This window comes from Choristoneura fumiferana, chromosome 15 (assembly GCF_025370935.1).
Source record: "Choristoneura fumiferana chromosome 15, NRCan_CFum_1, whole genome shotgun sequence".
Lineage (NCBI taxonomy): Eukaryota > Metazoa > Arthropoda > Insecta > Lepidoptera > Tortricidae > Choristoneura > Choristoneura fumiferana.
The window spans coordinates 8210069-8223611 of record NC_133486.1 but is presented as its reverse complement, the minus strand read 5'-3'; the positions used below and the strand labels follow the sequence as shown (position 1 = coordinate 8223611).

The 13543-nt window shown below is 36.4% G+C and overlaps 1 protein-coding gene across 1 annotated transcript; it reads left to right on the top strand.

The window, feature by feature from the left end:
- The first annotated feature begins 2829 nt into the window (after positions 1-2829).
- Positions 2830-13315, top strand: LOC141435650 (hemicentin-1-like). Its single transcript, XM_074098385.1, has 10 exons — positions 2830-2978; positions 3556-3678; positions 5161-5250; positions 5535-5663; positions 9566-9731; positions 10037-10221; positions 10404-10488; positions 11179-11339; positions 12062-12234; positions 13145-13315. The coding sequence occupies exons 1-9, from the start codon at positions 2841-2843 to the stop codon at positions 12212-12214; spliced, it is 1230 nt and encodes a 409-aa protein (XP_073954486.1). The 5' UTR covers positions 2830-2840; the 3' UTR covers positions 12215-12234; positions 13145-13315.
- Positions 13316-13543: the final 228 nt, after the last annotated feature.

Here is a 13543-nt window from a genome sequence, read left to right as displayed (position 1 = left end):
TTAGTGTATCATACTTTTAACTAAAGCTTTTCAACTAATGGCGTACTAAATGTATGGAGGGTTTAGAGTTGATATTTGGGATATTTCTGTTTTTCAACCGGCAAAAAAAACCGAGGAGATTTTAAGTCAACGCGTACTTTTTACAGAGTAGTCCGATTTTGATATTTTTTTTATTTAAAGCGTTTACCCCACCCACCGGTTTAGATTTTAGAGGGGGGGGACACGTTCGATTTAATGAAAATGATACGGCCAGTCGCCATTACATCTTTAAAAAAGTCACCAGAAAGTAGAAAAATGCCAGGCAATGATCAAAAGTCTCCGGTAAGTAGAGCGGTTTTGAATTCGGAACAAAAGTGTCCAGTAGATACGAATACAAATCAAAATCTCATACTCTTAACATGCATTGTAATTTGATATGTTGTAATATGATATTTTGTACTTAGAACTACTTGGAAAATGTGTCATATTTTTTAATACTGCAAATAGCCTTATCTTTGGGTCATTAAAAAGGTTCAACAATAAACGTATAATTTATTATAAATGTTTAAACCATTTAATATGATTATGTTAGGATTTCTATTACATTAACATAAATAGATTAGTTGTAAATTCATCAAAAAATATTTATTCCAACTCTGAGAGGTAGGCAGTATACGCTTAGTAGTACGCTTTTATTTAAAAAAAACAAGAGCAGTGGCTTTTGTGTAACGAGGTTGGGTACTTTATTAAGAAACTTAAATTAAAATTTAAAAACCCCGACACCAAAAAACGCCAGCAAAAATAAAAACCCGAAAAAAAACGCCGTCAAAAAACGCCGCCAAGAAGACAACTAAAAAGTAAAAAAATAATATGCACTACCTAGCTGTTGCCCGCGACTTCATCTGCGAAGAATTCGTTTATCCCAATCCCGCGGGGACTAGGTATGCTGATTTCCCGCAAAATTAGCCTAAGTTAATTTAGTTTAAGTACCTAGTATTATTTTTTTATCTAAGCGTCGTCGGTGTCGGGTCGGTGACCGCTAAGGTTAATATTTAAAAAAATACAACATATTTACTTTAGTTTCCTGTTAACCTTAGCGGTTCTGGATATCCTGGCTGCAGCATCACCGAGAATTCCATAATCTTGCATGGTTATATAGCATACATGGTGTTTCAAATTTTAGGTCCCAAATATGTTTGAAAGTAAAGTAAATAACCATTATGCGTCTAAGATTCCTACCGCAGCGAACAAAAGAGCTGATGATCTTGAAACGGCTGAACCGATTTTGATAAAACATGTCTAAGATCTATCGCTAGAAAACCAGCTTTCAAATAAAAAAAACCGCATTCAAATCGGTTCACCCGGTTAAGAGCTACGGTGCCACAGACAGACACACAGACATACAGACACACAGACACACATAGCGGTCAAACTTATAAACACCCTCTTTTGCGTCGGGGGTTAAAAAAGCGGGAAATTTTTGACATTAAGGAAATTATTCGTTGACATTTAATTTATTATCGATATATTTCTAATACTATAAAAATTTAAGATTGTCATTTGATCCTGTATCTCGCTTTTTTCGTATTGAATTGAAAGTAACAGATTGCAGTGAAGTTCAAATACTTATTTCGAATTCAGTGAGTAGGTAGAGTAGACCCAGTACTGTCCTCAGCATTTAAAAAAAAAATTAAAAAATAACTAATTTTTAATAGAAAAACCTGCATGTTTGAGGTGCTGAGGTAAAAACATTTTTTATTTCATTTTTTAATTGTTTTGTCGGCATAATTCTATTTTACATCCATAAAGCTAAGGTGAGTTAATTCTATTTTAAAGCAAATAATACATATTTGCGTTGCTAGGTTGGTTGCACAGTCATTGTTGTTGTTTTCCTTGTTTGATTAAAAGTGTATTCCAGTTGTGCATTTCTGTTCGTCTAAATTATCATGAAAGCAGAGTTTATTTTCTACTAGCTTATGCCCACAGCTTCGCTCGCGTTAAATTTGGGGTGCCTCACATGGATTTATTTTCTACGATCCTTTTTTCGTTTTTCGATTGATATTTCGGGTAGATATAATATGTGACAGATTACTGATAGTTCAAATTTCGAATTCATAAATCAATTCTATCGTTATTTATACAAACTTTGAATCCCGATTAATCCCTTCAAGGTGGAATTTTAGAAAACATTAGAATACCTACGTTTTTTTTCTCTAATGATAGCTTAAAAACATTAGTTTATGCTACGAAAACGACGGACTTCCTTACAAGTGAGGTGCATAGTTTATGGTCACGCGAAAAATTAAAAGTTAAAAAGATTGCAGGCGCGCTAGCTCGACAATAATGTCAAAGGCACTTTTTTTTAAAATTAAAATGGCCATGGAAAGTGGCACAAGTCGTATGCAGCCAGTCTAATGGCCGGTATCAGATATTTTGTTGGAACTCCGGAATTTTTCTATTGGGTCTGAAATAGTTTGTGGTGTTTTCGGTGGAAAAATAATAATTTTATTATTAATGAAAAAAGGCGGGAAAGCATAAGAAAAATATTGGAATAAAATTAAATTTTATAATATATTTTGAGAAAAAGTTTATTCTATTTCAGAATTATTCACCATTTTTGAGAAAATCTTTATATTAGTCTCGGCTGGAAAAGCAATTGCTGGCTTCGTATTAGTTAAACGGACTCACATACTCAGTCAGCAATTGCCTACTTCCAGGCCACGACAATAATCTACTATTATATAGGTATTTATCAAGTTTTGTTTTTTAGATGTAGCACTACGCACCGTAACTAAGGACAGAGACAATTTGAAAGATGCCTTGCGCCGCATTCATGTACACGGTGGGGCGATTGTCCAGAAATGGCTATGGATGGAATAAAACTTGCACTCGAAAAAAGTCGAGATGCCTCGTTACTATACGTCTTTACGGATGCCTCGGCGAAAGACTATGACAAATTTGCAGAAGTTGAAGCGCTCAGTCAGAAAAAACTGATTCAGGTAAGTATAATAAGGATTGCTTATGCTACATTATGAGCAAGGTGATTGTCCTGTTATTTGACATGCTAATGCTCAATTAGATAATACCCTGCTGTCATTCTATTATTTTACTTATGATATAAAATTAAAGATGGCAACTACTTGGACAGTGACTACCTACCACTCGGACGTCTACCTTAGGTACTTCACATTCAACAATAATATTTATTGATGAGAAGTACCTAGCTTTGCTCGGGCTAAAACTCGATAATAAGCGTTTTTCCAGAGATAACCATCGATTTGCCATTCCCGGAAACCCACATACTCGTATACCAAATTTCATCGGAACCGTTGGAGCCGTTTCCGAGATCCCCGAAATATATAAATATATATATATATATTTATATATATATTCGTTCAGACTTTGTCCGGCTTTTCAATTTGCCCAGATTTTCCTCCTATTAATTGTCACGGTCGATATTTCCGAGGTAGGTAGGTAGTTTTGTTAATTTAGCAACACTGATCTGTTTCAATTCTGTTATAGCTTCCTTGTAAGCTAATCAGTCACAAAGCTGCTTTAACACATCTTTCCTTTTAGATTGTGTTTGTACTCACTGGAATATGTAGTACTAGAACGGCTGAGGATTACTTGGTGTACCATAAACTGGCTAAAGCTACTTCGGGGCAGGTATTCCATTTGCAGAAATCAGAAGTTGGCAAGGTAAGCCTAATTCTCCTAATAGGTATCATATATGTGAAAATTGCATTTTGTTTGTTATGTCATGACGTTTTAGCGTGAGCTTGACGAAGAGTGAAAGAGTTTACTTTAGGATGTGTTAGTTACGAGTACTGCTTTGTGTACTGTTGATTTTCTAATTTTCCCAGCGGATCGCACTTGCGGTCCAAAGGGGTAAATGCGGCCAGCGTCATGGGAACCCTGCCACAGGCAGATCTTTTAGACAGGGTGCTCTTTTTATAATTTTTATTTTTATAGTAGCATATTATAGATATATTTAGTTAAAGTTTCTTATGCTAAGTTTAGACTTGAAAGAAAAATCGTGCAAGTTGCATTACATTGCGAGGCCGTAAAGCCAACGAGTTTGTAGTGGTCAATCGACCGCCGCAATGTAATGCAACTTGCACGATTTTTCTTGCAAGTCTAAACTTGGCTTTAGGTAAGTTTAATTGTCTTCTTTTTAACTATCAATTTCATGTGTCTTACAAAAGTATATAAGATATTACATTTTAGTAGGTAAGTAATATAATTATCTCATGTCATCATTGTTTTTATTAGCAATACGTTTGCTGACGTCTGTAATTATCGTTGTTATAAATACTAATCTACAGAAGCTAAGATAGTAGAAACTTTTTTTATTTTGTTCTCCACATTATTATCAGGGACATGATGATTATTATTATGTTTAAAGTTGGGTACTTTTTTTTACCTCGCTCTTATTATTTGCTTCAATTGTACTTCTAACTAATGTATCTAATGTCTCTATCTAGATACATACACCTATCTATCTATCTATGTATGTAATAGAATCTTTGAATTTAATATTTATTGTATTAACCCACTTTTTACTGTGGTATTGATATGAAACTTGGCAAACACGCGCAGTTCTGATGGCGGTGAGTCTATTATCCTACTTATATTATAAATACGAAACTTTGTGTGTGTGTGTGTGTGTTACTCCTTCACTGGCACTTGGTTGGATGGATTTAGATGAAATTTGGTATGTAGATAGCTGGACATCTGGAAACATAAAGGCTAATTTTTATCCCGATCGACGGGATAGAGATAAAATCTCGAAATAACAACGTCTAACAGCACTTATGTATTAAACTGTCTAACAGCGTTTTAATGCAACGTCTATGAAAAAGACGATGTAATTTCAAGTCAACTACATACTATATCTAATGATTTACGCGTGCGAAGCCGCGGGTAAACTCTAATACAATAATATGATTGTATCGAGCTGATTGTGATGGTGGAGCGGGAAACGGACCCTCGATCTCCAAGACACAAAGCAACTAATCTAGCCATGTTAGGGCCTTTTAGAATAACAGAATAACCCTTTGAGAGAAGGGTGCTGATCCAGGGTCTGATAATGGAGCAGGTTTACCGCGGTTTATCATTAAAGCGTGTTTGTTTGGTGCAATGATGATTAAGTATTACATTATATATTTTTTTTGTTTTTAGTTACTGAATTACGTTATGAAGACGATAGAGGGTCGCAAGAACGTGATAGCGAGCAAGGTTTTTCCCGCTGGCTATGGAAATGTGTTTAACGTAAGTAAAATACCTATTAGACTATTGCCTAGGCCTAATTAATTTAAGCAATTGGTGCCTGAGTATTAAATGAATAAAAATAATAAATAAATAAATATTAAGGGGCATGTGACACCAATTGACCCAGTCTAAGGGTTAAGCTTAGATTAAGGGTTAAGGTTAGATTAAGGGTTAAGGTTAGATTAAGGGTTAAGGTTAGATTAAGCTGTCAAATCAAAGGTTGACTCAGTGTACTGACCGAGCATGCACGCATTTTTTGATGGAAAAATTATTTTATATTGTAGGTGGAGGTCGATAGTCATACTAAGGAACTGGTGATTGCCGTATCTGGGGAAAGACCTTCAGTGGAAGTTACTGATTCTGCAGGTACTAAGGTACCTACGGAGGATATAACTAGATTATCCGAAACAGCGGTAAGTTGTACTCATTATTATATCGCTTTTGCATTAGGTCTACTTATTGACATCATCTAGCCTGGGTTGGTGTTCCACCGCTGGGAAAAGGCCTCCATCCCAAATATATCCAGGTTGTCCCGCCGTCTCCGTCTAAACCTACCCCGCCGTCTCAAGCCGTCTTGTCACAGATTATCTAATAGGTATAGTTACTATATTCTTATTTTTCATGTCTATAAAGTACCTAGCGGGATGACGTTTTCCCTGCACATTTGGTTATAAGCTGGCGTTCACATCAAAAACACTGTAACGTCAAGATTTTAGTTGACAATGTATGGGATGTATTATAAAGTAGTACCTGGGCGGCCGAGCTTCGTACGGGCTAAAACTCGATAGGAAGCATTTTCTTAGAGATAAGACCAAGCTAGATCGATTTTTCATCCTCGAAAACCCCTACATACCAAATTTCATCGAAATCGTTGGAGCCGTTTCCGAAATCCCGAAATATAATGTATACACAAAAATTGCTCGTTTAAAGGTGTTGCGACTCAGCAAATATTGCCGCCGTTCGTCGTCTCATTCCTTGAAGCCACATTCTAGCCCAGTCACGTTGCATAGCAGTGAAGCAGTGTAAGCGCGAGCACAGAGCGATCATATTGCAAACGTCGTAAACATGAGCGCAGCGTCAAGTTATTGGCATCAGCATTACCGTTACAATATAAGAGTACAGTCAGTCATGAAAAGAGGTTACAAGTTGTGAATTGTATTTTATTTTTGGCTTTTTTTTGTGTATACATTTTATTTTTCTCTAAAATGTTGGGGGTCTGATGTGGCGACACCCCTGCCATTTTAGCTAACCACGCGGGGCCCGCGGCCAACTGACACCAGTCGGTACACAACCACCTTCCTTGCCACGCGCCTATCAACGCGCCCCGACTCCCGCCTGGTTAGCCCACCTTCTGAACTTTTGTAACATACATCATGTGTGATATTAAATTATATTAACTACCTACCTTGTTCATCTCTTCCATCCCAGTACGCAACCCGAACTATAGACATTGCCAGTAATAGGTAGTTAAAAAGGTATAGTAGATCATAAAATTCTGACACATTGGATTCTTGCGCGATCATAAATGTTCCCTACGTGATTTCATAATTATAATTTCGTAAAAAATAAACCACAATTGGAATTTTAAACTGTATTCCAATCAAAGCAGGAAGGAAAACAAATATTGATTATACTCGTATTGTTACTGATTTTGAACATGCAAACTGTAAAGGTTTCAAAACGTAGGATTTTTAAATAAAATTCATAATTATTACGAGATAAAATCTGTCTTTAGTCGTTTTATTCATCTACTACCGTCACAAAACTTAAGAAATTATTACGTTTTACTTAATTATATAACAAAAATACATATCTATTTCTAATAGTTTTCACGAAAGTAAATAATTATAAACCTTATAATATTTGTAATGATAAAGACACCTGCGATTTTCTTTATGTACCTAACTAGTTTTACCCTTAGCCGCCTTAGCTTACTTAATTTGAATGGACCAATGAGCATGTCGTACTAAGCCTACTTTATAGACATAAAAATAGACTGTACGTGACATTTTGTGGCACTCACTCTACAGCATTTTAAGCCCACATGCATCTGTACATTCGGCTAGGTAATCACCTACGGCTGATTAGGGTATGTATGGAGGCTTGATCAATATCTTACGGGCCTCAAGATAATCTCACCTGTGTAAGGAGGCGATCGAGGAGACGAGTCAAACTCACGAATGATGCGTAAATACTGTCTAAGTATATTCTAAAGCCTTAGGTCTAACTTATAGTCTAAGTTGCATATGTTGGGAGAGTGTGTCCGTGTGAAGTGCAACTCACACTACACCTGCTCGCATCGCAACTTGTTGTTCAACAAACGAGGCTCTGGCGAATCACTCACCAACCCGTACTGGACCAGCGTGGTGGGCTAAAATAGTCCATTCCCCTCCTATTACGTCCAATTAAGCAAATTAAATTGAATTAAAATATTTACAACTATTTTTGTATGGAGTTTAAGTTTACGCACTAGATCCGATATCCAATACCGCATACACAAAATAATAATAATAATAATGATTTATTCAATAATTAGCAGAACAAGATAAAAAAATACAATGTTTTACAAAAATCTATGTTATAAGTTTGCCTGCACTAGGGTTACTAGAGAACTCTGTGTCGCAGGTTAAAAGAGTTAACATATAATTATATTAAAATTAAAAATAATTATCTATGCTTAACAGTCCAAATAAATGTTATGAAATAAATTCAAACAAAATAAAAAAGTAACAAAATATGATTAATAATTTTATTACAATAGTATGAATAAATCAAATGAATTTAAGTAGTGTGTTTTAAGATTGAAATAAACTCTGTCAGTACAATTTTTAACCGGGTCATAGCCTATCCGAAGTTTGCTGAATAAGATAATACATTATTCGTGCCTTTAGAACGTGAAGAAATTGCAAATTATTATGTAGATATAGTAAAAGCAAGAGTGATAAAAAAATCAAATGTAAATGTTTAGTTTAGGTATTCGTAATTGTTTTTTCAAACTATATAAATAGGTAAAACTAGCGCACTCTTGTTAAGCACCACCCACCTCCCTGCGTTAAAGCTACGAATAAATAATAAGTCAGGAAGCGTAGCTCAGAACAAATTCCACACAAAAAGTGACCATACCTTAAACCAAAACGACTTATAATTCAAAGCCGAATCATTTTCGAGGTTGCACATAGACGTGCTTGTTGATTGGTTAAAATTCAGAAATAAAGCAGGGATTGGGTTGCTCCCGTGATGCAATGTCAAATGTCAGTCAAATGACGCGCAAAACACGCTTTTAAGCGTAGTAGTTAAGCGTGTTCACGGCAGGCCATTTTACAAGCTTTTATTTAGTTTCACCTGTCCCGTTGTCTGTCTGTCTGTTTGTTTGTAGTCAAATTTTGCAAGTATAATTTGACCAACTTCCAGTAGTCTGATTGACTTAACATTTGGAATACTTATGTAAATCGCGTGACAATACAATAATCTGGTAGTGACATCCTGGTAGTTAGGATCACCTCCGCAGGACGGAACTCTTCAACGGTTAATAGCATTGACTTGGAATTTGGTATGCAAATGTAGTTTGGGTGACAATGCAAGTACCTACAGCCAACAAAAAAAAAAAATTTGATCCACTTGCCGGTTTCCGATTGAGCTGAAATTTTGCATGCATGTGTAAATCGGATGAAAATGCATTATTATTATTATGACATGAAGCTGATCTGATGATGAAGCTGGAAAGTGGCCATAGGAAGTCCGTATTGAAACGACACAAACCCAACGAGTTTGGGTTCCTTTGATTTGACTTGACGAGTACTTTGGTGCTAGATGGTAACCAGGGTCTGATGATGGAGCTGGAAGGTGACCATAGGCATCCGTTAGTTAAACGACGCAACCGCATCGCGTTTGGGCTCGTTTGATTCGTACTTTGGTCGACATGAATGAATATGCATGCGACCCTCTCAAATACTAAAAAGTTAAAAATAAAATTAAAAGGAAAAAAAAAAGCTTTTTCAAAAGAAGCTTTTATTAGAAAAAATAAATGAACTAAAAAGGAAAAATAAATTTAAGTAACATTTGTCACGTATGTATGTAGTAAGAATGCTTTAGGTTCAGGATAACCTCTTATGTGGTCACTCGTCATAATAAGAAAGCGTGTGTAGATGGTTAAGTTCTAGAGACTGATATAAATATAGATGTACTTTCAAAATGTAAAATATATAATATAATTTTAAAAGCTTGTGGCACTATTATATTTACTTACCCAAAAATCTGACTGACTAAAGTAATCTAGATCAATTATTTTATAATTCCTATGTTTTTTTTAATCTAGATAGTAAAAGTCCTAAACATCAAGCCTGATGTATATAAGGTGGAAGTTGGAAGCGAAACGGATACATATGTCACTGTGTCAGGAACAACCAGTGTCCATTTTCAACATGGGTTCTCAGTATTGAAGCCAACTTCCATTAGTGATACTGCATCTAGACCAATGCCAGGTAAATCATCGTCGTTAATATTTCTTTCGGAAGATGTCCTCTACTGGACACAGGCGCTTCTTAATAATTTCCTCGTTTGAAATTGTGATACTCGTACAATGGCTTAACTAGATCGTCCATGCAGCTTGTAGATAGAGTTACCAAAGACATTTGGAAACAACTAGCATAATTTATGATTTGTGAATATAGTTTCTGAGTTAGTGGGAGGAGAGAGGTTGTAAAGCTCAAAATTGAAGGTTTTGTCACAAGATTTTTTTTCCGTGTATACATGATTTAGACTCTTAATTACCTGGCTTTTTTTACAGAAGAGAAGTCTTACCTCTCTATAAAGTTATCCACTGAAGGTGGTAATGTAGAACTTAAAAGTGTCCAGATATTGGACATGGACAATAACATAATTGTGGAAGAGCACGTGAGACTGGTGGATAAAAAGGAACAATTCTATATCACGGAGCCTATTGACGCACCCAATCACATGTTTAGAATTGCGGTAATGCATGTTTACTAAATACCCTCACGCCCATTTTCAATAGAGCGCCGTAAATCCGTAGGGCATACTATTTTCATATTTGAATTCTGGCAATTATTAAGCTTAATTGATCAAATAAATATTGATGAGTATCATAAGTGTGTTAATTTCATTGGCTTTACCGAATGGCAATATTTTTGTAGATCAAAGGATATGATACGGAAAGCAAGACATTTTTGACGAGGATCAGTCTGACGCCAATCAAACCACAGGATCCGACGGTAACAGGTAAATAATCTTACTAATCTTTTGCTTCTTTGTTTGTTATACTTTCACGCTTAAAGTAAACCGACCATACCTAATTGGGTATGACAATAGTTTGAGACTCTAGGAACTACAAAGATTAGTTTTACGCTCGCATTGTACAGCTCTAGCGGGATAGCCGTAAAGGAATACTTCGCGGATGAAATCGCGGGCAACAGCTACTGTGTGTTTCATGCTAAAACTGGTGAAAATAAGCACACAGGTTACCTATTTTTTTGTCTTGTTCTACAAAGGGAATCGCGATTTACGCATGTAAAATCTCAACACAACTGCTAAGCCAGACATGGCAATTTGTAAGAGTGATCTTAACTTAACATAAAGCAAATGTACAGTGTAGACTATTATGCGATTTAATAAAGGCATATATTTAACTGCAAATTATGGGTAAAGGTTATAGGAGTGGAAATATTGCTGTCATTTACGACTATTAATAAATAACTCTCAATCAACGCTCCGCTTAATTTATGTAGTTGTCAATATTATGATGGTATACAGTTATCTTAAAACGTGCTGACGAATGAATGACATACAATAATGCAATACTAATAAGGAAAAGTAACTGAAGTACTATACTTCTACGAAATATATTTATTAATTTTGCTCGTCAATTTGTCGTTGTTGTACAATAAGCATGCATTTTTATGATTGGTTTAGCATCGACACCTAAAATGGCCCCCATAGTGACCATAGATGGACCAGATGAAATGGATGCTGAATATGAGGAGTCATTGCAACTGAAGTGCAAAGTTAGCGGTTATCCTGCGCCAGATATTATTTGGCAATCCGATGATCTTACTGGGAAAACAAATCAAACGGTAAGCTTAATGTTACCAACAGATTTCGTAAAATTAACCCGGAATATTTTGCAGATGGTTGGATTACTTTGAATGACTTTGATATTTTTGATTCAAGACTAAATCGTTACCGGTATATTTTAAAGGTCAATCATTGTATTGAAACATTATTTTGTCAATCACAAAACAATACTTATAATATTTAATTACACCGTATTCAGTCAAACTTGCCCATCTATCAGGCAAAACAACTGATCCGGATTATTTTAATGACTATAATGACATCGAGTATACGAGTATTTATACTCTATGCGTTACGCTATTTAGAAAACCCTGAATAAGCGCAAATAAACGCAGTTAAGCGCAATAAATTCAAATTTGAAGGTGACGGAAAGAAAGAATCGGATAAAGTCCTGAACTTACTAACAGTGAACCCACTGATATACATAACAACTTTTGGAAAGAACTTTGTCTTGTGTGCGACAAACTCTTATTTTCGTAGGTAACCAAAATAGCTACATTAGAGGATGTTATATCATCCAATTTTTTAGAATTCAGAAGCAGTCCTACGTGTAATAGTCAAAAACGGCGTGAGTGACATTATCATCAATATCATCATCAGCAATGGCTGATTCAGTATCGAAACGCTAAAACTATGAAAATACAACATGATCGCTATGATGAAGATTTTTGCGCTTTCATTGAAAATAGTCTAATAAACTATAATTTATTTTCTGTTTTAGGTTTCAACAATTGAATTACCATCCGAGTTTGTCAGTGTTTTAGACATAAATAAAGTTAATAAGAATGCAACGTACACTTGCAAAGCCATCAATAAACTAGGCAACGGTACTAAGAGTATTGTAGTCAAGACGAAAAAAAAAGACTTACTTTAATGTTCTGGAATTACCCAAAGGTAATGATTACCATTAATGTATTAAATTAAAAATTGTATGGTGCAGTTATAATGCCGTTGATTTAAGGCGGTTGTTCGTCCTGAAGCGGGGGCGTGGCTGCATGCTTTACCATCGCCTCAGCTTGGCACCTTGCTGAATAATGATTCCTTAAGGATAGCCGTAGCACTGAGGTTGGGGTGCAAGGTATGCGAGCGGCACCGTTGTGTGTGTGTGTGTGGGGTGATGGTGAAGGAGGATGGCCACCACGGCCTCAGTTGTCAGCGGTGTGCTGGCCGCTTCTTGCGGCATCACTGCATCAACGGCCTCATTTACCGAGCGATGGTGCAAGCGAATGTGCCCTGTGTGTTGGGGCCTCCGGGGTTGGCAAGAGGCCGGATGGGCTTACGTTGGTTCCTTGGCAGAAGGGACGTTGCCTCGTGTGGGATGCGACGTGCGTTAGTACCTTCGCGCCATCTTACACGTCAAAGTCAGCTGGAGCCGCGACTGAGAATGCCGCGCGGTCTAAGCACCTCAAGTACTCAGCTTTGGAGCCAACGTATGACTTCGTGCCTTTTGCGGTCGAGACGGCTGGTCCTTGGGGGGCTGAGGCGAAATCTTTGGTGTGGGAGCTGGGCCGTAGGCTACGGGACAGGGTTTGCGACCCCCGCTCCGGGTCGTACCTGATTCAGCAGGTGGCGCTGGCCATACAGCGGGGAAATGCGGCTGGCATTATGGGCACCTTTGAGCCGGGTACGACGCGGAATGGTGGTTTTTAGGTTGTAGCTTAGGTCTTAGTTTGTAGTTTATATTATAGGTTTAAGTTGATTTTATTTTGTTTATTTTAATTTTAGTTGACATTATATGTTTTAATTAATTAATAAATAATCATAATTTATAATAGATTACTTATTGATATTAATTTGTTTGCAGAGGCGAGTCGCTTCTAACCAAAGACTTGCATTTGACAAACTTGTCAAAAGCGCAAGCCGGATCCTACCTTTGCCTAGTGCAGAATGACGTGGGCTCTGATAGAATCAATATAATCCTTGATATACTATAAACATTGTAATACTTTGCTTATTAAATTTCTTATAAAACTTGTATCTTTTTTTTCTTATCCTATTAAAGTGGACCTGGGTCCATATCGGTTTGCATAATCGTTGAAAGTTATATGTTTGCCAAAATGAAGTTTTTTTTCCTCTGGCTCCATTAATCATTCAGAATTGTTATAAAAACACCTAACCTATACCCTATTAGAGTTTTACCTATATCCCGTCCCGTATTAGTAAGTACATGTTCCGTAATTGTCTGTTACGGGACATGTACTTA

What these genes read in the sequence shown, in the direction of transcription:
- LOC141435650 (XM_074098385.1), top strand. Translation starts at nt 2,841, where the DNA reads ATGGCTATGGATGGAATAAAACTTGCACTCGAAAAAAGTCGAGATGCC. An exon ending in GCTATGGAAATGTGTTTAAC is followed by an intron (nt 5,251 to 5,534) that starts GTAAGTAAAATA and finishes TTTATATTGTAG; the next exon opens with GTGGAGGTCGATAGTCATAC. An exon ending in TGCATCTAGACCAATGCCAG is followed by an intron (nt 9,732 to 10,036) that starts GTAAATCATCGT and finishes CTTTTTTTACAG; the next exon opens with AAGAGAAGTCTTACCTCTCT.